The sequence below is a fragment of the Penicillium oxalicum genome, chromosome II, assembly GCF_001723175.1.
Source record: "Penicillium oxalicum strain HP7-1 chromosome II, whole genome shotgun sequence".
NCBI classification, from domain to species: Eukaryota; Fungi; Ascomycota; class Eurotiomycetes; order Eurotiales; family Aspergillaceae; genus Penicillium; species Penicillium oxalicum.
In genome coordinates this window covers 1,900,150-1,921,556 of record NC_064651.1, presented here as the reverse complement: position 1 = coordinate 1,921,556, position 21,407 = coordinate 1,900,150, and the positions used below count along the sequence as shown (strand labels likewise).

General features: G+C 50.2%; 5 protein-coding genes across 5 annotated transcripts; 2 read left to right on the top strand and 3 right to left on the bottom strand.

Moving 5' to 3' along the window:
• Positions 1-891: 891 nt before the first annotated feature.
• On the bottom strand, positions 892-3,565 carry POX_b02562 (uncharacterized protein; the record flags this gene model as incomplete). The annotated part of the gene is made up of 5 exons (XM_050111475.1): positions 892-1,426; positions 1,525-1,693; positions 1,752-2,643; positions 2,712-3,226; positions 3,301-3,565. 5 exons carry the CDS (start codon positions 3,563-3,565, stop codon positions 892-894), a joined length of 2,376 nt encoding a protein of 791 aa, XP_049971821.1.
• A 4,152-nt stretch (positions 3,566-7,717) lies between these two features.
• On the top strand, positions 7,718-10,413 carry POX_b02561 (Mitochondrial respiratory chain complexes assembly protein YTA12; the record flags this gene model as incomplete). Its single annotated transcript, XM_050111474.1, has 2 exons — positions 7,718-9,563; positions 9,620-10,413. 2 exons carry the CDS (start codon positions 7,718-7,720, stop codon positions 10,411-10,413), a joined length of 2,640 nt encoding a protein of 879 aa, XP_049971820.1.
• Positions 10,414-11,516: 1,103 nt separating this feature from the next.
• On the bottom strand, positions 11,517-12,687 carry POX_b02560 (uncharacterized protein; the record flags this gene model as incomplete). The annotated part of the gene is made up of 2 exons (XM_050111473.1): positions 11,517-12,239; positions 12,313-12,687. The coding sequence occupies 2 exons, from the start codon at positions 12,685-12,687 to the stop codon at positions 11,517-11,519; spliced, it is 1,098 nt and encodes a 365-aa protein (XP_049971819.1).
• A 321-nt stretch (positions 12,688-13,008) lies between these two features.
• Positions 13,009-15,193, top strand: POX_b02559 (DNA topoisomerase 3; the record flags this gene model as incomplete). The annotated part of the gene is made up of 6 exons (XM_050111472.1): positions 13,009-13,095; positions 13,165-13,365; positions 13,420-13,598; positions 13,658-13,827; positions 13,883-14,342; positions 14,407-15,193. 6 exons carry the CDS (start codon positions 13,009-13,011, stop codon positions 15,191-15,193), a joined length of 1,884 nt encoding a protein of 627 aa, XP_049971818.1.
• Positions 15,194-15,536: 343 nt separating this feature from the next.
• Positions 15,537-16,400, bottom strand: POX_b02558 (uncharacterized protein; the record flags this gene model as incomplete). The annotated part of the gene is made up of 1 exon (XM_050111471.1): positions 15,537-16,400. The coding sequence occupies one exon, from the start codon at positions 16,398-16,400 to the stop codon at positions 15,537-15,539; it is 864 nt and encodes a 287-aa protein (XP_049971817.1).
• Between the last annotated feature and the right edge of the window lie 5,007 nt (positions 16,401-21,407).

Genomic DNA, 21,407 nt, shown 5'->3' with positions numbered 1-21,407 from the left:
CCTTCTCCCTCTCTGCATCTTTGAATGTACAACCACTACCTCTCCTATTTATGGCGTTGGAGCAAGTCCAATGAAGGCCAGACATATATACACACCACTCTCAATTATTTCCGATAGCCCAATTCTTGACATCACCGCGTGGTAATAGACAATTCGACGAAGATTTAATGGGGGTACAAGAAAAAAACCCCCGTCTTTGCGAATCGATGTCTACAGCAAGTCATCATAGTATTTTACATCGGGTATCACGCTTTTCCACCTCTCAACCAGCCTGTCCATATCAATGTGTAGCCCTGTGTGAAATGAATGATTCGTTAATATACCTAGATTTCTATCAGAAGTGAAATCTACCTAGACTATCTATCAGCACTTCCTGTCTGATGCTCGAAGCTCCCGTCCTTCGATGAATTTGTCCTCCAGTTCGGATCCAAGTCTCTTGTTCAACTTACAAGTCTTTGCTTAGCATTCATGCAGATCCACACAAGCGTCCTAGGGTCCAGGTGATAAACCGTGATATTGATAGAATTTGATCTTGTTATGTTCATTGGAAAAATTCCTCTGAGGATACATCGATTTACGTTGTAGGGATGGATGGATGGAGAAAATACAACTAGAAGTCAAGCTATATGGATTAAGAGATACGTTGACTACCCGCGATCAACCGAGTTCCCCCTTTTGAGGTAGATTAATTCATCAACATTCTTTCTTCAATTCAAAGGGCTGTTTAGCATTTGCCAGTCCCAAGAGAAGCAGGAGTGGATATTTACATAACACTGAGAGAAACAGACATTAAATCAACCCCCCCCCCCCCGCCGCGGCTGACAAATTCCCGTCATCAGGCATTAAGGCAGGGAGTAGAGACAAAAGGGAGAGGGGGATATAGGAAGCCATTTAACCATTAGCGTTATACTTGCATCGATCAAAGTTGTTTGCCAGGTTTCCAGTCCATGTCGGGAACGGGACTGCTTTTCCGGAGCCTCCAAAGACCGCAAACGTAGCGAGGAAGACCATGACCTGGGTACCACCGTCCAGCGCCGCGGATATGAGGTAGTTCCATTTGACGAACCATTGAGGTCGGTAACGACGCAGGTAGAATTGGCCAAAGTAGCCGATGATGTAGTAACTGGTGATGGAGGCGTTTAGACCGACGAAAAGCTCACCACAGTACCAGACGATGATGGCGGTGTTGAAGTAGGACCAGATTCTCTGGTGGGGGAAGAAACGGTGCATGATGTAGAAGGGAATCGGAAGGAGGAAACCGAGCAAGAAGGCGGCGGTCACCCATTGGTAGATGGCGCCAAAGGAGAACATCCTGGGGGCGATGGACCATGCAATGGCGAGGGTGTTGAATTGTTGGATCTGAGCACCGGACCAGACGTTGGTACCTTCGGCGGACTCGAGAATTGGGGCTTGGTTTTGCACAATACTGATAGAGCATATAGTGAGTATATACTGCAACATGTAATGAGGAGAGGGGGGTAGGCCATTAGCCTTCCGAGTATAGGATGGGGCATATTGACTTACCTGATCATCATCACGTAGTTGAGAAGCGCGCCCATAACGCAGCCAATAACCTGGGTTGTGAAAGTGGCCTTGGGCGACAGCTTGTTCTGTTGAGCAAGCTTCAAATCTCGCGCAAGCAAAAAGCCCTGTGAGAGACCGTTGTAGGTATAGGTGGTGAAGTACATATTTGCTGCGGCTTGGTTAGTCGGACGAACGTATGGTTCGGTGCATTGAGGGGCAGGACATACCAAGAGGACGGCCAGGGAACATATACCCAGCCAGCATCTGGAAAATGGACTGCAAATTGTACCCGAATCCAGTGATGCCGTTGAGCGCTCCAAAGAAGACCATGAAAACAAACAAGAAGAGAGTCGCAATGACAAAGCCCCACCATGGTAGCGTGGACTTCATGACATATAAACAGACAAGTGCAACAATCCAGCTCAATGCAAAGATACAAAAGTACCAGGAACTGGGGACCTCGTTGTAGTCAAGCATCAGCTTGTAATGGGGATCAATCGAAGGATCTTGACGGAGTCTCTCCTTTTCCTCCTCGGTTCGCTGCCCAGTCTGTTGCCAGAACTTGTATTTCCAGGGCTTGAGTAGACTCTTCATGTTATCCTTGGTCATCCAGGCCCATCCCTGCTTGACCTCGTTGTAGTTCCAAAGCAACAAGTGTACGATGGTGGCAGTCATGCCCGCGTTGGAAACGATGAGATAGTTAACGTAGGTTGCGGTCAGATACGGCGTGCCCTGCTGGTCGACCATGGTGTTGTTGACCGTGAAATCCGGGTTCATAATCGCCGTCTCGTTGTAGGCGACGTAATTGGTCGAGTTGGAGCTACCGTCATAGAGGAGTTGAGACATGAAGGGGAAATCTTGTGCTCTCCAAATATTACTGTAATAGAGAGCCATGGAGAGGATAATGCAACCAAGATAGCCGATGAAGCTGTTGGTCAGAGTTTGAAGGGGCATCCACAATGGCGATCCGAATCCAGCGATGTAGTTCCAGTCTAGGCAGACAGAAAGGAATCCCATCCCCTCGTTACCCTGGGAGCCCCCAAACAGGTTGGTGAAAACGGCATTATTTTGATCCGCCAGGCAGAAGATTGAGACAGCGGACAGGAGAGGGAAGATGTACTGGAGGGTGTCAAAAAAAAGGAACCCAACGGACAAGAGACTGAGGACCGTAGGGTTGGAAGACTGACCTCGGGGAACCATTCCCAGCAGAAAATGGCCGCAAAGACAATCCAAAAGACTTTGAATCGCTTTCGGGTCTCCGACCTGGGCTTGTGCAATGTCTCCATCACTGACGTGATTGGCAGATTTGAGGGCCACAGCATCGCTGTCGGGTATACCAGGACGCCTCGCATCATGCCTGCGACACCATAGCCGATGAGCTGGGAGGACAGGGTGATGAAGATGCCAGCAACCTGGTTAGGATATCCGCCATACCACAGCTTCTGAACCGACAACGCTTCGGTGGACAACGCAGAGACAGACGCAGCTGACGCCATCAAGACCGCTGCCGTGTGCTCTTTGCGATTCCACGGAAACGGATTCAGGAAACGGCCAATCGCACCGCTTCTCGGGAGAAAAGCGGCCATTGCAGTACCCATGGCCTGCGACAGGACTGTCAGGAACATGACAGAGACATAGACGACCTGAGGCTTAAAGTACATGATCTCCTGGAGAACAGCACCAAAGGCCGAAAGCCCAATGCCTATTTTGGGAGGAAGCAAGGTTAGCGCGGGGGGTCGCCATCCCATGTAAGCACCACGTTCGTGGAGCACTCACCGATGAAGAACATGCGGAATGTCCAGGGACTGAGGGAAGGATCGTCGTCCACATGGATGACATGGGTCACGATCTCCTCGGCATTCTCGAGGGGGCCAATCTTCTCCACCGAAAGAGCTTCATTATCTGTGTAGACCGGTAGAGGAACCTCTTTGATGGAAGGCTCCTTCCATGCAGATTTGTCCTTGATATCACTCTTCTCTTTGTGATCAGTCACCTCTGCGGAGGAGACGTGCTCCTCCACACGCTCTGAGTCTCCTGACATTATCGGCGCGTTCTGTGTGAAAAAGAAACTAGCACGACAATGCTGACTGAGTCCAGTTCTTTCAGGGGCCTTCCTGGGGTTGGCCATGATATTTGAATCATGCTTACTCGAATTGCCATCACCTCCACGACCGCCACCCCGGACGATGTCACGCGCACCAAAGAACAAAAGGTTCTCTCACAACTGTAATCACCTCCACTTCCAGATAGTCGATCGTCTAGCCAGGGCGGGGCGTCGAAGACAGCTTATCCCAAAGAGGCAGGTAAGCGTTACATCGCGTTGCCGCCAGCCGAGGCCCACTTGTCTCCGGGCTTACGACCTGCGTTTGTCTGGGAATGTCGATGGCCCCGATTGAACATTCACGATATGTCCATGTCCCCATGATGGCCACCGTCTTGCTTTTTGCTCATGCGTGGGGTCATCGCACCCCGGGCACAGAGTAAGAGATACGCATGGACCCCTTTTCACTTGTCAGATTCATGTAACCTTTCACGTAAAAGAGGATGCTTACTGGCTTCTTAGGATAGCGATATGGTTCGATGATAATATCCGGGGAAAGGGAACGCAATTGCGGATTTGACCGATATGTTCACGGACAATTCTGCCCTCGTCGCTCCACGTTGTAGGTGACCGCTCATTTGTTTCTTATGTGGCAAATTGACAGCACAAGAGGTATCTTGCCATGAGATCTTTTGCAAAGAACTTGGCTTCTTTTTTCCTTCCCTCCTCCCGTCATCTTTCCCACCCCTTTTTCGTTTTCTTTTTTCTTCTGGATTACAATTGAAGCAGAGTGCATTGCAGGCCAGACGCTCAACAATGGGGATGACTTTGCTTGAAGGTTTCTGGCGTCCGTGGAGAGGCGAGGTACCCGCCGGGATTCCTTCACGCCATGACCTCGAGATCATGACTTGTCGGCAAAATGATCTGACTTGGGGAAAGCTTGGCTATCGCAAGAGTCCGCCAGCGTACAGGGTTGCGCAGATAAGAGCGCTGCTCCGACGGTGTTCCATCTGCCCCCCCCCCCCCCCCCCCCCCCCCCCGGCTGAATTGAGTCGGGCGAATCAATGAGATTGATGGAGTCAGACTTGAGACAAGGCCCCAACGCCTCAGTTCCGTAATATAGTTCAGTCCACTGACGCCGTTTATCACGCTGCTTCCTGTTACAGTCTAGTAGTCTTTTGTCTCGGTGTGTTGCGCGATTTATACTGGCGCATTTAGTCCCCTACCCCTCACTCAACTCGGATAAGGGTGCGAGGTTTTTACCGGTGGGTGGCGCCCAAGCTGCGCGCGAGATGTCAATCATTACTTGTTGAGGAGACGGGCACATGATTTGAGACATCAAACCAGCCTTGGAGGGTCTTCTGCGTTCGAAATTCGAGGGTCAGACTTCTTATCTTTGACTGGACTTTAACGCTGGGTCGGACCTCCAAAATAGAACCTGCCTTGCTGTTAAGCTCAGGACAAGCTTTTGGTGGGGTGAGTGCCAAGACGACTACTATCGTGGGCCGCCTCGGTATCTCCAAGACGAGAAAAAAGATAAGTCATCGTTCGTCTTTAGACGGTGAGTACAATCATGATTGTATCGGTGCTCGCCTCTTCTGCGACACATTCTGAAGTCGTAACGTTGGGAACTTTTGGTCCTGGTCCATCATGAATCTCTCTCTGCCGCATTAGCATTCGACCAATGATCAATCTAGATGGGTCTCATGATAAGGCATGATGACTCTGACCATGTGGCCTGCGAGGTAAGCGAAACATAGGAATGGACTAGGAAAGAAGGTAGAATGAACCACTGCCTGACACACATCAAAGTTCTGACCTGCAATCTAGACGTGCATGGTAAGCGTCATGTCACAAAGTGCAGGGACGGATGCAGGGAAAGATCCCCCCAGCATCGAAACACGTGAACCAAAGTCACGGCCATTGCTCCAATCGCTTGGGTCTTTCTTCTCTCTACCCGACTCTGCAGTTGGATGGTCACTCCACTGGACCGAGGATTTCCACGTGATTTCGTACCTTATCACTACAGTACTACCAATCATAACAAGAAGTACTAGTCATCCAACCGACAGCCTTGACAAATCGTCGAAGGCATAGGATTGTTGGCAGCCTGCTGAAAAAAAATTCCCGACAAGGCCTCCTTACTATGAGATGCTCTCTCTGAAAGCCAGGGACCCATGGTAGGGAGAATTACGAGGATCATGCAGGATATGGGTAACTGAGCTATGTGGGCAGTGATGTCCGGTCAAGTGGTATTGGTTGAGGGAAGGACAAAAATGACTGTTGGATTACTTATCCAAGGCTGCAACGACTACTGACGCAGCTATCCACTCTATGCTGGAGCATCCTCCAAGCAATTACACCTTCAAGCTATCAGATTTGGGCAATCTTGGATGCCGATGGTGTGCCCCTTTACCACAGGCTACGAACCGAGAGAAGAGTCACTCGAGGTGAAGGATTTTGAGAACGGCCCAAAGACGTGAGTGCCGAAACCTTAGCAAAGAACCAGCGTGGAAATAGAGTTTAGAGCTACTGCAGTACCCAATAGTTCGCAGCTCTGGGAATTTGAGCCGAGACAGGTACTGATTGACGAGCCAGCTTGAGGGTTACCTACCTACCTAGGTAACTTAAGGTTCCTGCGGCATGAGTTGTTATCCCTTTATTACTGCACAACGGCTGCAAAACACTGCAACTTAAAGTCAATCAACCCTTTGATCTTATGCCCGTGTAGATTCTGTTCTCTGATTCTTACCTGTCGATCAGAGTAGAGAGGATTGTTCCAATCTTGTCTGCAAGGTCCTCGATTGAGACAAGGTGCCCAACACAATCAATATGCGGTAAGAAAATGCAATATTTAGGTGATTGTGAGTGGCCTGGCTCTGTGAGTATATACTAGGTGAGTAACTATCAGAGTATTGCTCAGTAGTGCAGCTCTGGACCGTGGTCATTGGATGTGTGGGTGGTGATAGATATCAGCACCCATAAATGTGCGCTTAACTCGAGTATTCTGACATGGGTACTACAAGCCTCTTCAAGCCATTGCACGTGAAACATGCACAGACAATTCGAGGCCTGGTCGAAGCTCACTGAGCCTAACGTGGGCCTGACACAGAAGTTGATCGAGCAATTTCCACCATCTAAATTCAACTACGGTAAATAGGTATTGATCCCATCTGTGACAAGCCCGGTAGCCTGGGCGGAACATCGCGGAAAATGGAATAGACGTTAGTAGTGGGCCACCTTTCCAAGGTTAAATTCTCATGGAAACGTCTTAATTCCAATATCCATTTCCTCCCGTGCTTGCTCTCACTCCTGTAGGTAGCAAGTGCGCCATCGCCTTTTCTCTCTCTCTCTTTTACGGAGCATGCACTGGTAAGGTGATGTTTTACACCAATAGTGATGACCTATGAAAGGCGATTTGGAGCTCCATCTTGACATGTCGTAATCTAGGATCGCTGTCTTTGCGCTTCGCCATATTATGACTTTTAGGTCCAAGATCCATGTTCTCAAAAAGGCGGGATAGGTCTACACACTGATTGAATCGCCCCTCACACACGGATCGACCGTAAATTCTCGCTTTTGATAGACTAGCATACTAAATGCAGCATGTGTTTACAGGGCATCGAATTTCGCCAAAATTGAACTTCCCTAAAACATGAGAGTTGAAACATGTAGACGAGTCAAGCACTTCAAAGAAATTCGTGGACGAAATGGCATTATCTGCCAAAAATCGTGTTGTGAAGCAATGAGAGGTCGCTAAGTAGTCAGATGCTACAATACACCTCGAGGAATTTTTGTTGCACACGAGCCATTGCAAATGGTACGAATCTTTCTCACTTGTTGGGAGTCAGAGTCGGCGTTGGACGTACTCTATATGAGTGGCTGAGCAAAGGCGGAAGGTCTGGAAAGTACGTATGATGTCTTTTGCCGTCTGGCGCAGGTTGAACTGCCTTGCGCGCCCGCCACGCAGATGACTCAGCGAGCACCGGGGCCTTGGAAAAGCCGGCGCCGAGAGTGGCCGCAGCTGGATAGCTTCCCACCGCAACCTTGAATTCCCTGGAGGATAGCGCGGAGTTGTCCATCAATCTCGACCCCGATTGATTATCCCTTTTTCTTACCCTCTAAGCCCTTTGGGCTACTCTTCTCTTGACAATGGCCTCCCTTCTCCGGCGGCCAGGCAATATCGTCCGATTCTCGAGAAGGGCCACGGAGTGCCTCGGCCGCGCTGGAACGACTTCGCTGCGAACACATCCGTCTCGACTCTCTTCACTAATCACATCTTCCCGTGTACGAAATTATGCCACAAATGGTCCAACACCTCCGAAGAAGGATTCCGAGGACTCCCGGCCTAGGAGTGGTGAGCCGGAGTCGGTCTTGAGCTCGGAGGACCAGCTGAGGTTGGACGCCTTCGTGAAGCATCTCAAGACTCGTATGCCAGATTCACAGCACGAAGCGATCGATACATTGCGCAAGCACTTGATGAAAAATGGCATGCCAGACGAAGTGCGACAGTTTATCGAAAAGCACAAGAACGCTTCTTTGATGGACCACATTCGAATGATGCGATGGTTGTTCAAGTACACGAGCGAGTTGGCTCAGGAGGATGTTCAGGCTTTCACCAAGACTCAAAGTGGAACCGGTCCCCAGGCGAACAAGAGTACCGAAAAGCCGCAAGAAGGCCAGGAAGAGTCTGGCCAGAAGAGCAAGGAGCAGAGTGACAAGGAGCATGAACAGGCCTCGAAGGAGCAGCAGCAGAAGAAAAAGAAGCAAGATCAAGGCTTCCCCGCTCCCAAAGTCTTCGAATTCCGTCTGGATCCTGCGTCCTTCCTGGTCACTGCGTTTGTCACATACTATATCTACCGAAGCGTTTTCCCTGGTGAGAGCGCTGGCCGGGAGATCACATGGCAAGAATTCCGGTCTAATTATCTCGACAAGGGCCTTGTGGAGAAGCTCACAGTCGCAAATGGTCATCGTGTACGCGTTGACCTCAACCGCGAGGTTGTGAGCCAAGTCTACCCGGACGCTCCCGGACAGCCCGTGACTCACGTCTATTTCAGCATCGGCTCGGTAGACAGCTTTGAGCGAAAACTTGAGCAGGCTCAGTACGAGCTTGGAATTCCAAACCATGAACGGATCCCGGTTGCTTACGTGGACGAGGTTCCGTGGGGCAGCGCCCTTTTGTCTTTCGCTCCTACTTTGCTGTTAATCGGCGGAATCTACTGGTTCTCCCGGCGTGGTGCCGGCGGCGCGGGCCAGAGCGGTATCTTTGGTATCGGAAAAAGCCGTGCCAAGCGATTCAATCACGAGACTGACATCAAGATCAAGTTCTCCGATGTTGCCGGTATGGATGAGGCCAAGGTGGAAATTATGGAGTTCGTCAGCTTCCTTCAGCAGCCTGAGCGATTCCAAAGGCTTGGTGCCAAGATCCCCCGCGGCGCTATTCTCTCTGGTCCTCCTGGTACTGGTAAGACGCTGCTCGCAAAGGCAACTGCTGGCGAGTCCGGCGTGCCTTTCTTCAGCGTTAGCGGTTCGGAATTCGTGGAGATGTTTGTGGGTGTTGGACCGTCTCGAGTGCGTGATCTGTTCGCAAACGCTCGCAAGAACGCCCCTTGCATTATTTTCATTGATGAAATTGATGCCATCGGAAAGTCTCGCTCGAAGTCCAACTTCGGCGGTGGCAACGACGAACGCGAGAGCACACTCAACCAGATTCTGACCGAAATGGATGGCTTCAACACTTCCGAGCAGGTCGTTGTCCTAGCTGGTACTAATCGACCTGACGTTCTCGATAAGGCTCTCATGCGTCCTGGACGTTTCGATCGTCATATTTCGATCGATCGTCCTACTATGGACGGCCGCAAGCAAATTTTCCGTGTCCATCTCAAGAAGATTGTTACAGATGAGAACATGGATTTCTTGGAAGGCCGTCTTGCTGCTTTAACCCCTGGATTTGCGGGTGCCGATATCGCCAACTGCGTGAATGAGGCTGCCCTGGTCGGTCAGTACATTCGTCTCCCTCAACTTTGCCTACTCATACTAACAGATCTCGTATAGCTGCGCGCGAGAACGCTGACAAGGTTGTTATGCGTCACTTTGAGCAAGCCATCGAGCGTGTGATTGGTGGATTGGAAAAGAAATCGCTGGTGCTATCGCCCGAGGAGAAGCGTACGGTCGCCTATCACGAGGCTGGCCATGCCATCTGTGGCTGGTACTTCCGATGGGCCGACCCGCTCTTGAAGGTGTCGATCATTCCTCGAGGCCAAGGTGCTCTAGGCTACGCGCAATATCTGCCAGCAAATGGCGACACGTACTTGATGAATGTGAACCAACTCATGGACCGCATGGCAATGACTTTGGGTGGCCGTGTTAGTGAAGAGCTGCACTTCGATACTGTCACTAGCGGAGCTAGCGATGACTTCAACAAGGTGACTCGTATGGCCACTGCCATGGTCACCAAGTTTGGTATGTCGAAGAAGCTTGGCTACATTCATTACGAGGACGATTCTAGCCAGCAATTCCAGAAGCCCTTCTCAGAGGACACAGCCCGCACGATCGACATGGAGGTGCGTCGCATTGTCGACGAAGCCTACAAGCAGTGTCACGACTTGTTGAGCTCGAAGAAGAAGGAGCTTGGCATTGTCGCCGAGGAGCTTCTGTCCAAGGAAGTTCTTGGTCGTGACGATCTTGTCCGTCTCCTTGGTCCTCGTGAGTGGCCAGACAACGCTGAGTTTGCCAAATACTTTGATGGAAAAGGCGGCGAGACCATCGCTCCCCACGAGCCCACCCCAGACCCCGAGACGACGGTCGGTAAGGATGGTCGTGACGAGACCCCTCTTCCTCCGTCTTAGACAACCTACTGTTGATGGGTCTGAAGTTTTTTTTTTGACGCAATTTGGTCTGCATTTTGGCATGGCTTTCTAGAGCTTGGGAATTGTGCTCTTATCCTGTTTCTGTCGCGCGGGGTGACGTTATGTCAGTCTTTCGCCTACTCCTCCTTCCTCCTGTATTTATGAACCTGCGTCTTCTTCTTCCTACTCTCTCTCTCTGTGTTTTTTCTACTCCCCTCTCCGCCACTCTACTACTGACGGATCCCGCCCGGTACCATCTCCCTTTGTTTATCTTTCTCTATCAACTCGTGCCTGAATGTGAAGACCATTATACTCCTCTCTTTGCGTTTCGACGGGGAGTCCTCATGCGTGCGGGTGTGAATTTGTACAATATATTTCAAATCTGACCTTGGTGTCCCATGTACTATGTATGTTCCTTGAGCGGAGTGACGGACTGCGTATTTGAATTGTATTCCCTTCCATTTGAATGATGCTAAGGAGACATTAGCGAGCTACGAGCTGCAAGTTCATTGCGGTCATTCCATTGTATGAAACAGCCACCTTAGATCCCGGGGACATCCATTCATCTGATATGTCGCTCTCCCTTTTGATACACGGTATTTTGGGAATCGCCCAAGGTTGAAACCTTTCCACCGTCGACGTAATTTCCTGCGGGCATTCATGAAATGGATTGGGGGGAGATCTAAATGGACTACAGGGTTGACACTACGTGTACGAGATGGATCCAATTTGATGGAAAAGTTTCCTAGGACAATCAGCTATAGTTAGGTCATAGGTACGTAGATGACCCAAAGCCATTAATAACAACTTTGTGTTTGTTGGTAAGCTTGTCTTCGCAGGTCTTGCCTTCGAACTCCTCGTTTGAAGGAATTTCTAGTCAGCAATGAGGACAAGGTGATTGCATTATTGACCACATCAATCTATGGAGCAAGGAAGAGTTGAGAGTCATATGTGTGAAAAGTCAGAGATAAATCAGCGCATGCTCAAATCCAATACGATTATCACCGCTCAGTCTTTCACTCGAGAGGCAAGGACGATATAGCCATAGACCGTGATCAACTCCCTGGTGCTCGAAGCGCGGACAACCAGTCGCCAGTAGCGGCTTATTTGCTCTTCTTGTCTTCCGCGTTCTCGACCTTGGCCGCAGCCTTTTGGGCGGCAGCCTTCACCTTCTTCGGCTCCACGGACAGACGAGGGATAAATCTCCCCACGCGAGCCTGGTACTCGCTGTACTCGGGATACTTCTTGGCACTGATCGACTCGGTCAGACGTGTGCTGCCCTGGAAAATGAGAAGATAGCCGACGACACCGATGCCGATCCATGAGAAGAAAGTTCCGGTGCGATAAGCAGCCCAGAGGAACATTGTCACCCAGACAGCCTGCTCGCAGACAAAGTTGGGGTGACGCGACCAAGACCAGAGACCACTGACAACGAAGCCGCGCTCCAGATCCTCGGGTGTGAACTTGTCCCGGTAGCGGTCGGGAACGCGCGCAGTCTTCTGATACTCATGCTTCGCCGTCTGGAAGTCCCATTGCTGCTGATCGGCGAAGAATTCGACAATCAGAATGAAAATGGTCGACCGCGAGAAAGCCAGGTCCGCGGGGCTGAAAACCTCGCTGGTTTGGTTGTAGGCGGCCACAACAAAAGCGTAGGTAGGGGCAGTGATGAGCAGGAGCAGCAGAGACTGGATCCACGCGATGAAGGTGAAATCGAAGATGGTGAACAGGAAAGTATTGTTCACTTGCGCTCGAACAATCTCCCAGCGGTAATCCTCGGACCCAATCTTGTAGCCTCCTTTACGCCAGTAGTTGAAGGTCAATCGTGCCTATTCGTGACGATCTCACGTTAGCAAATTTTATGTCTCCAAGGTCCAAGTCAGTGAAGAGGGCCATGCATACGCTCCACAAAACACTGAGAACAGCAATGGTGAAGACCGTTTGGGTTTCAATGCCGGACATGCGTGCCCAGACCGCAAAGTGCACGTTGTACACAGCAGGCAGGATGCTCCAAAAGCGATCCACTTGGGAAAAGTTCCGGTTGATTTCCGCGGCTACGAAAAAGAAACAGGCCAGGACAGAGCATAGCGCAAAGGCTGAGACCATGGGGTTGGTCGCTAGATACACTTCCTTCAAGTTACTCAGGTTCAGACCAGCTTCCCGCAAACTTGCAGGTAGCCATTGCAGCTGTTCGAGGAAAGGCTGAACAGTGAGCTTGAAGGATGTGTAGTCCGCGAGGGAATCGACGCGAGGAAGCGGAAGCGAAAGCGAAGTCATGACTGCGGAAGACGAGCACGATCGTGTGAGAACTCGCTCGAGAAGACACGACGCAGGAGGGGGGCGAAGAGGAGGGAAATTAAAAGGCGTCGCTAGTCCGGATCGCTCGCGGACGTAACATGCTAGCTTGTGTTACCTCATCGGGTTAATGCGCTCACGATCTTCTGGCCTCAGGCATTCAAGCGCGTCATTTCTCGATTCGCATTTTTTATCCGCCTCAGGCATACACTCGCGTCTGAATGCCACGGCCTTCCCGTTGAGGAAGATGGCTTGTCGTTTCGTCGCAGAGACCTTGCCTGCCTGTAGCGCAATAGGATCGCGATGGCACGTAAGATTCTTTGTGTAGCCGAGAAGCCTGCAATCGCCCGTGCTGTGGCCACTCACCTGTCTGGCGGATCATTTCAGACGGTATGATTTTCACCCGAAGGGTGCTACCAATCAATAGCAGGGATTGGCTAAATCAAGAATCGCTTCTAGCATGCCATTCGAGGCAATCAATATGTCAAGAACTACGAATTCGACTTCAATTTCGGGGGCGCCTGGGGACAATGCTCAGTGACCATGACCAGTGTGATAGGCCATCTTACAGGGCTGGATTTTGCTTCTCAGTACAAAGGATGGATGTCATGCCCGCCTGGTGCTTTATTCGAAGCTCCAGTTCAAGAAGATGTAGACAAGGTTCGGCTGGTTTGGTTTTCAAAAATGAGTCCGAGAAGTTAATCCTGTAAACAGGACAAGAAGCCGATTGCGGAAAACATTCGCAATCAAGCGAGGTACAGCAAAGCGCTCTTCATCTGGACCGACTGCGATCGCGAAGGGGAGCACATTGGTACCGAGGTGCGCAACCAAGCCAAAGCTGGCAATGCTCGTATTGAAGTCAAACGAGCTAGGTTCAGCAATACGGAAAGAGCGTCAGTGATGATCAAGATCAACACAACTGCAAGTGACTGACTCGGACTGACATGGCTAGTCATGTTCTTCAAGCAGCTCGGTCACCGGTGGAGCTTGACGAGTTCCAGGCAAATGCCGTGGCGGCCAGAATTGAACTAGATCTGCGAATTGGTGCCGCATTTACTCGCTTGCAAACTCTCCAACTGCAAGCTGTTGCGGCTATTTTGAAAGAGAAAGTCATCAGTTATGGTCGGTCTTTCGCCTTCGTTGAACATCAAAGTATTGTGTCTAATTCTAAGACCAGGCTCCTGTCAGTTTCCTACGCTTGGATTCGTCGTGGATCGGTACTTTCGCGTAAAGAACTTCAAGCCCGAGACGTTCTGGAGTATCAAGGTTATGCTTGAACGGGAAGGCAAGAAGGTCAACTTCCTATGGAAGCGTGTCCATCTCTTTGATCGAGCAGCCGTCATTATGATGTTGGAACGCTGCCTCATGGCGAAGCAGGCAAAGGTGACCAAAGTGAATCAAAAACCAAAGAGCAAATGGAGACCCTTGCCGTTGACTACTGTGGACCTTCAAATGATGGGCAGTCGATTTCTTCGAATTGACAGTCAAACTATCATGAAGGTCGCGGAGGCCCTTTACACCAAAGGTTTCATCAGCTATCCGCGTACCGAAACGGATCAATTTGACAAAGCAATTGACTTGAAGAAGCTGGTGGAGAAACAATTCCCAGATAGCCGATGGGGCCAATATGCCAAAGAGTGAGTTGATCCTTTGCGCGTGCTTTCTTGTGTCCGCACACGGAGTGCTGACTGTGAGTCCAAGCCTGATTGATGGTAAATTCCGGACACCTCGATCTGGCCGCCACAATGATAAAGCTCATCCTCCCATTCATCCAGTCTGTTGGGTAGCTCCCACCTCGTTGAATGAAAACGAGAGGAAAGTGTACGAGTTTGTGGTTCGGCGATTTCTGGCTTGCTGTTCGGACGATGCAAAGGGATCAGGGACGGACATAGAGATTCAATATGGCGATGAATTCTTTCATGCCAGTGGATTGCTCGTTCTGGAGAGAAATTATCTCGACGTCTATGTCTATGACAAATGGGAAAGTAGCCAACAGCTTCCCCATTTTGAACGAAACGAAACCTTTGAACCTACAGAGGCGAACATCTCCGAGGGGAAAACAACCGCTCCGAGCTACTTGACTGAACCTGAGCTGATCGGTCTGATGGATGCCAACGGTATCGGGACGGACGCGACAATGGCGGAGCACATTGCCAAGGTCAAGGACCGCCAATATGTGGTCGTCAACGAGCGTGGAAGTGGGAGAAGTAAGGTGGAAGAGCTGATTCCTACCCATTTAGGTGTTGCGCTGGTGGAAGGATACGACAACGTCGTGGCTGGTCTCCCAAACAGTATCTCACTCAGCAAGCCGTTTCTTCGCAAGGAAATGGAAAAGCAAATGCTTGAGATCTGTGCGGGCTCCAAAACTCGCCAGGACGTGGTTCAACAGAGTCTCGACATGTACCGGGAGGTGTTCATCCATACTCAAAGGCGTATTGAGATGCTCAAAGCGGCCTGTCGAAAGTATCTCAACGAGCAGCCAGCATGAATCATCTTTCATTTTCGATCTTGAGATACCCAAATTCAACTTTCGCTTCAAAGGCCTCTTCATCAATTACGCAGGGAGAAAAAAAGTAAAATCAACAACTTCATTCATGATCAGTCATTGCTCTTGATATTGTACAAATATAGGATGAAACACGCGGGCCAGCCGCGTGCTTCATCCTCAGAAGCTATCTACTGCCTCTCTCGCCTCCCAAGGACAACGGCAAAGTCTCCTTCTCATCCTCTGTCCACCACATTCTCCTCCTCGTGAATCACCACCATCACCTCCTTCTCTGCTTCCTCCTTCCCTCCGTCTCTCCACACCCGTCATGCCCCAGGTCCGTGTCCTAGATTTCCATCGGGTCGCCGACACTGAAATCGGTCGGATGGGTTTCTGATGACCCCGATTGGTTAACCTCCAACCGTTCCCAGAACCCCTCCCAAACGTCCGTACCCCGGTCGATGGTCTGACGCAGCGTGTCTAAGCTGGCCAGGACTTCATGCAGGGCCAGGTCGACCGCCGCACTACTCTTCTCATCCGACGGAGCACTTTGTTGGCTGTGGACGTCCAGGACCTCTACAACTGGCAACGGCTTCTGTGCGGCTTGTTGCATCGCATGTGCCGCGTTGACCAGGTAGACGAGGTTGCTGTGGTTGTCGACGATGCCGTCCCAGAGGCTTCCTTGCCAAGCCTGCAAATGGCTGATCTGGTCCGCGACCATTGCCAGGTCTCGAGTCTGGTCGATTTGCTTGACGACGAGCCAGACAACGAGGGCAAGGATCGCGTACACCAGGTACTCGACAAGGGGGTCGCCGCAGGCCTGTGCGTGGGTATCGGCGCAAGGTGGTCCGGTGATTGTCGGCGTCGACGAGGTTGGCGAGGAAGGCGAGGAAGACAGGCCGTGAGGACTGGTCAGCGGGGCCAGTGTTGGGATCGGGCCGGGGTGAGGGATCGTGGCTGGCTCCATCTCTGGTAGGATGGTGGTGCTCCAGCCGACGAAGTACTCCTTCTTCAGGAGGTCGAACCAGGTCCCCTCATCGACGATGCGCGGGAGTTGATCGAGAGTGTACACCGTGCTTGCCAGCTGTACACTTCCCAGGGCGCGGTCCCAGAACGAGCGGGCCGGGTCGATGTTGGTGAAGGGGATGGTATTGAAGAGCCCCCAGAGGTTGGCCGTGACGAAAACGAGGATAGGGATGACGAAGTGCATCTTGGTGGTCGGTAGATGCTGGTTGGTGGAAGGTGGAAGATGAAGTCGGTGTAGGGTGTGTTGGTGTATCGAAGTGAGGTGAGATGAGAATGAGGTACTTGATATTGATCAAGTAAGAGTTGATGTGTAGTTGTGGAAGTTGTTGGATGTGTTGACGTGTGTTCTGAGAAATGGTAAGAACCGTCTGAGGAGGGAAAGGTTCTAGCGAGGGGAGATTTCGATGCATTTTATAGTGAGGCGTGAGGCATCGCTAAATTCTAGTCAAACATCTCGCTCAAGGCTGCAGCTGCTCTCATATCTGCCTAGGGTTCGCAATCACGACAGCGGAACGCTCATTGTCTGCTGCACGAGGTACGTGCCTGGGCGATGGGAAACCACAGGCCCCACGCAAACTCGCGATCGCAAAATGTCCCCATTAGTTTCATGTCTCGCTGCCTTGGATTCAAGAACGCCGCTTCATTCTTCATGTTTCTTGAATATTCAAGAATGGATGCCTTGTCTGGCCGGTCCAGGGGGATTCTCTGGGCTGAGTGAGGCAGTCACTACCATGAGTCCTCGTGAGCGTCCGCTTGCCTTCCAGCGTCATCCAGCGCCATCCCATCACTTGGACAAGCCAGAACATGACGGACTACTGAGTGCACCGAATTTTCAGGAACAAACGTCTGCTCGTGTATGTATTTGCAGTATCTCACTCGTAACTAGCCCACTCGAGCCTTGTACGGTGAAAGAGTGTGTCTCGAGCGGTCGGGCCTTCAACTTGCGAATGGTAGACCTTTGCTGTTTCCAGACTCGTGCAGTTGTACGTGGTCAGTTCAGCATATGTTCATGAATACTGTGTGGGATTTAAGAGTTTGGTCGATGGTACACAATTCAACTGAGGATCTAGAGAATTTGGGTGAGCAGATCCCGATCCGCAACACCAAATGCAAGATGAGAACTACGTCCACTGGAGTCAGTGGAATTTGATAAACCTCTCTCTCAGCTTCAGTACAGAAATCAGGATTCAGCAAGTCGGACATGATCTAAATGTGGTGCAAGTCTAAGCATATACAGCTTTTGAGGCAGGCATTTTGGAAATTACAGGACTTGAGGTCTTTTTTCTTTAATCTCGCCACGGGACGAACTAGGTACTTTGGGACCTTGTATCATGTGATGGGCCACAGTGGACTCGTCCGTCACCTGAGTACCCTGGGAAGCAGCTTGAATTCCTTTTTCACGATGATCTTGTTCAGTTTACCTTTCAACAAGATCCCTTGAATTTTATTATAACCTGATCTTCGGACCATGGGAAGGCATGCAGTTCCTGGCTTTTCTGTACAGACGAAGCCCACCAACTATGGGCTGTCAGCCTGGAGCCACTACATGGAAAATACTCTCTACCAAAGATAATCTCACTATCAATGATCAAGCCATCTTCGATCCTACCACTGAACAAATGCTCCAAAAGGTCGATTTAGCATTCATCAAAGGTGTCGCTGTCATGCAGCTAAGACATTCCCCCTATCAGCCACAGCTGCCGTGGTGGGTACCACAACTCCCCATTTAATTGGATCAGCAAGCTACGGCCGAAATACCAACAGATTGCAGCAATGATAGCCCCATGCAATAAGCCGGAGAAGACTTGGCAGTGACATGCTTGAGCTCCACGCAGCTTTCATCAAAGAGTTGGACCTGTCAACAAAGAAGACTGAAACGGGCGGGAAGCTTTTTCAAGACGATGTTATCTTCCCGGAATCAACGCCATCTGTGGGAGGAAGAAGGGGTACGACATCTTGGATTGCTGTACCAGTCCGGATGGGTACCGGAGTAGGTAGTCCAACGTGACCTTCAGCGTTGCATGACGTAATCATCAGCCAACCAGTACCGCCAGCCCACAGGTGATAGGCCAATGGATGGGGCTCGCTTAAGGAGGTCACTAGGTCTGTCGGTCAGAAATTCAAGGCACAGCACGTGTCACACATGAGCCATTTCAAAGTTTTATCATAGCGTTATGTCGATTCCGCTTGGTCGAAATGCTTAAATTGACGACCTCGATCGACTTATCGGAGTTGTGGGGTTCTGGAGAAGATTCTGCAAGGAAATCGATCAGCCCACCAGCAAAAGTGGAGACCGTGATGCTCTCCACTCTCCACTCTTCTTTCCGCCAAGATCCACTTGTGCTCAGACCTCTACTTTAATTCTGTCATATATTGGCCTGAGATGCTTGTATGAAAATCAAAAGGTTGCTGTTCTCTCACATCTCAGTTCACACAACCAAGTCTGCCAGCCCAGCATTGCTGATGCTGTCGAGACCAAGAGAGCTATGGTTGTCACTGTTCTGTCTTGGTGTAACACTCTGAATGGGATGACAGCTGGAGAAACTAGAGACCTGGACGTGGCGTTGATCATTCCTCGAGAATATGCTTTTTGCAGATTGAACATATAATCAAATCCGGGATTTGATCCCACATACAGTCACACAGATAATGTGGGCTCTCGTTGCCGGCACCTGCTGACACCTGAACAGGTGGATGAAGCTTGCTTCTAGGCTTTAATTTGACACTCGAGTGGTGTCACTGATTCGATCTTGAAGACGAAGCTCACTTCTCCGCGGCTGACGATCTATTGATGTTGAATCGCCATGTTTTGCGCGGCTTCAGTCGCATTACACCTTGGCGCTCAGAGCGTCTTCTAGAGCTTTGACCAAAGCTTTGATCACTCTTTTTCTACATTGCGAAAAATAATCCGACGATGAAAATAGTCTTTCAGGCTAGTCGTGCATGTTCCAAAGCTCGTGGGACAAGCAACAAGGGGTTGTGGGGGAAAACTTCCCACGGTCAGCCGCCACGTCGTTTCATCACCATTCGAGTCGAGACTTGCATCGACGTACGTCAGGTTCATTTCTGCATCAAAACGCTCCAATATTCGCCCAGGGCATGAAAATTATCTTGATTTTACCCAGTCTGTCTTTGAAGGTCGCAAAACCTGAATTGGGTCCCCAGGGGTCAGTCAAACTTCAAAAATCCGTGTTTCACGTGGTTCTGAAATAGATGCACAGACAAAAAACTGGAATATCTCCACCCACATTTCATCGAGAAAAACCGTTTCTCTGTGTGCAGAAGCGCTAGCTTTTCAGCTATCCTCAGACACCTTGATCATTCGTTATCGATATCTTGACAGACTTTCATACCCAAAGTACACCCGGCCTCTGGGCTCATTTTTGGCTCGCCACATCCAAGGGGTCCTGAGAGAGCTTTAAAGGGCCTGAATCAATCCAAAAACTTCAGGATCCATCAAGCTGAATCTCAGAAACATCGAGCATGTCTCAGCATAATTTTGCCCCTTGGGGTGCGGCCTCTGGAGATGAACGCGTCAGTTGTTTACTTTTTGCACCCGGATTTTCAATACTGACTCGAGTTGGGTATAGGCGCGTCAACGCACCCATTTTGCGTCTGGAGGTCTCAAATTGCTGGAATCGACGGAGAATTGACTACTCTATCTTTTTCTGAAATCTTGTCCCTTTCAGTCCATGGATGGGATGGCTTTGATCACATTTGTGAGATGTCACTCTCAAAATCCTCCATTACATCATCTTCAAAACTCATTAGAGAGCTCCCCAAAACATTTGAGGACTTGAAACTGACAATCTAATCAGACTTGATATTGAGTTCCACGCTCCCACTGTCAGCATAATTTTCCCCCTCTTGTGGATGCTGTGATGCCAAAAGGCATATTCCCATCCATGCTTGATCCGGAATCATCACGAACGAGTCCATCAACTTCACTCGGCAACAATGGCATCTAGATGGGGATCCACCGGACTCAAAGTGGGTCTATCAACAAGTTCAATGGCATGGCTAGACAATCCAACTCTTTGGAACATTTTTACAAAAAAATTCACCCTCATATCCCCATCTGGGGGAGCAGGCTATAAAACTCCATGCGCAATGCAGGAGTTTGTCGACTCCGAAGAGCCTCGATCCCGGGGTGACCCCCCCTTCGCGGAATCGAACGCGGACTCGCTTTATGCAGCAGTGGTCGGTCATCCCACTACGCCACTCACCCGCTGTTACATGTAGGGAACTGGAACTAAAATAAATCTTGTCCTTCGATTCCTTTTGGGTATTTCATGAGGAAGGAGTGTTCTGTTGGGGGCGTGGATGCCGTGAAGCATGACAGTCGAGTCCGGATCCGCAGTGGAGTTGGTAGGGATCCTCGAGCGGGCCGCTGCAGCGTTGATCTTCCGCTGTGCTCCACTCCGCGCAAGATCAGCAACAGCGGCAACAACAGCAGCAGCAGCTACGTCCTGAAGCCATTCCCGTCCGCTTCATTCCACTAATTTTGTGAAATCAGTGATGCAATCGGGTGGTGAGGTTTTTCTCAAGTCCCATTTGTCATCCATTCACTTCTCCAGACAAATTCCTTCGGGTTGGGGGTGCTTCTACAGCAGCCGACTCAAAATATATCTCTCAACATACAATGGCGCCCACCAATACTCTTGTCAATATAACCTTTCTTTCAACCCATTTTCACCAACTCACAAAAATTGAGAGTAAGGGACCGAGTTGAAGACTTTTGGCTTCAATCCAGTCAGGAAAAAAAAAACAAGCGAATTGAATGTCAGTTCTTTGAGTGTGTCGAGTCCGCTGGTCTTTTGGTGGATCACTTGGAGGACTCCGCTCATGTACTTCCAGCATCCACCTCCTTTATGGGGCACTCGGGCAGCCCTGAGCGAAGCTGTACTCCATACTAAACCACATCCAATGAATTATCCACAGCACCACTTCATTCTGTTGATCTCTGGGTGCCTCCCTTTCAGTGAATTCTTTGCGCTGGAAGCCCGGAAGCGGGATATACACTGGGTTCCTTCACTTTGCTTGTCTTTCCGCATTATTAACTACGAGAAGGTTGCAGCGTTGATTTGACTCAATTTTCTCGCCGAGGGCTCGGCTTAACTCATGCAAGCTTGGACTTCTAATTGAGTATCACGAGTCTATGGGTGGGTGGTCTTGTTTTCTTTCCGAATCA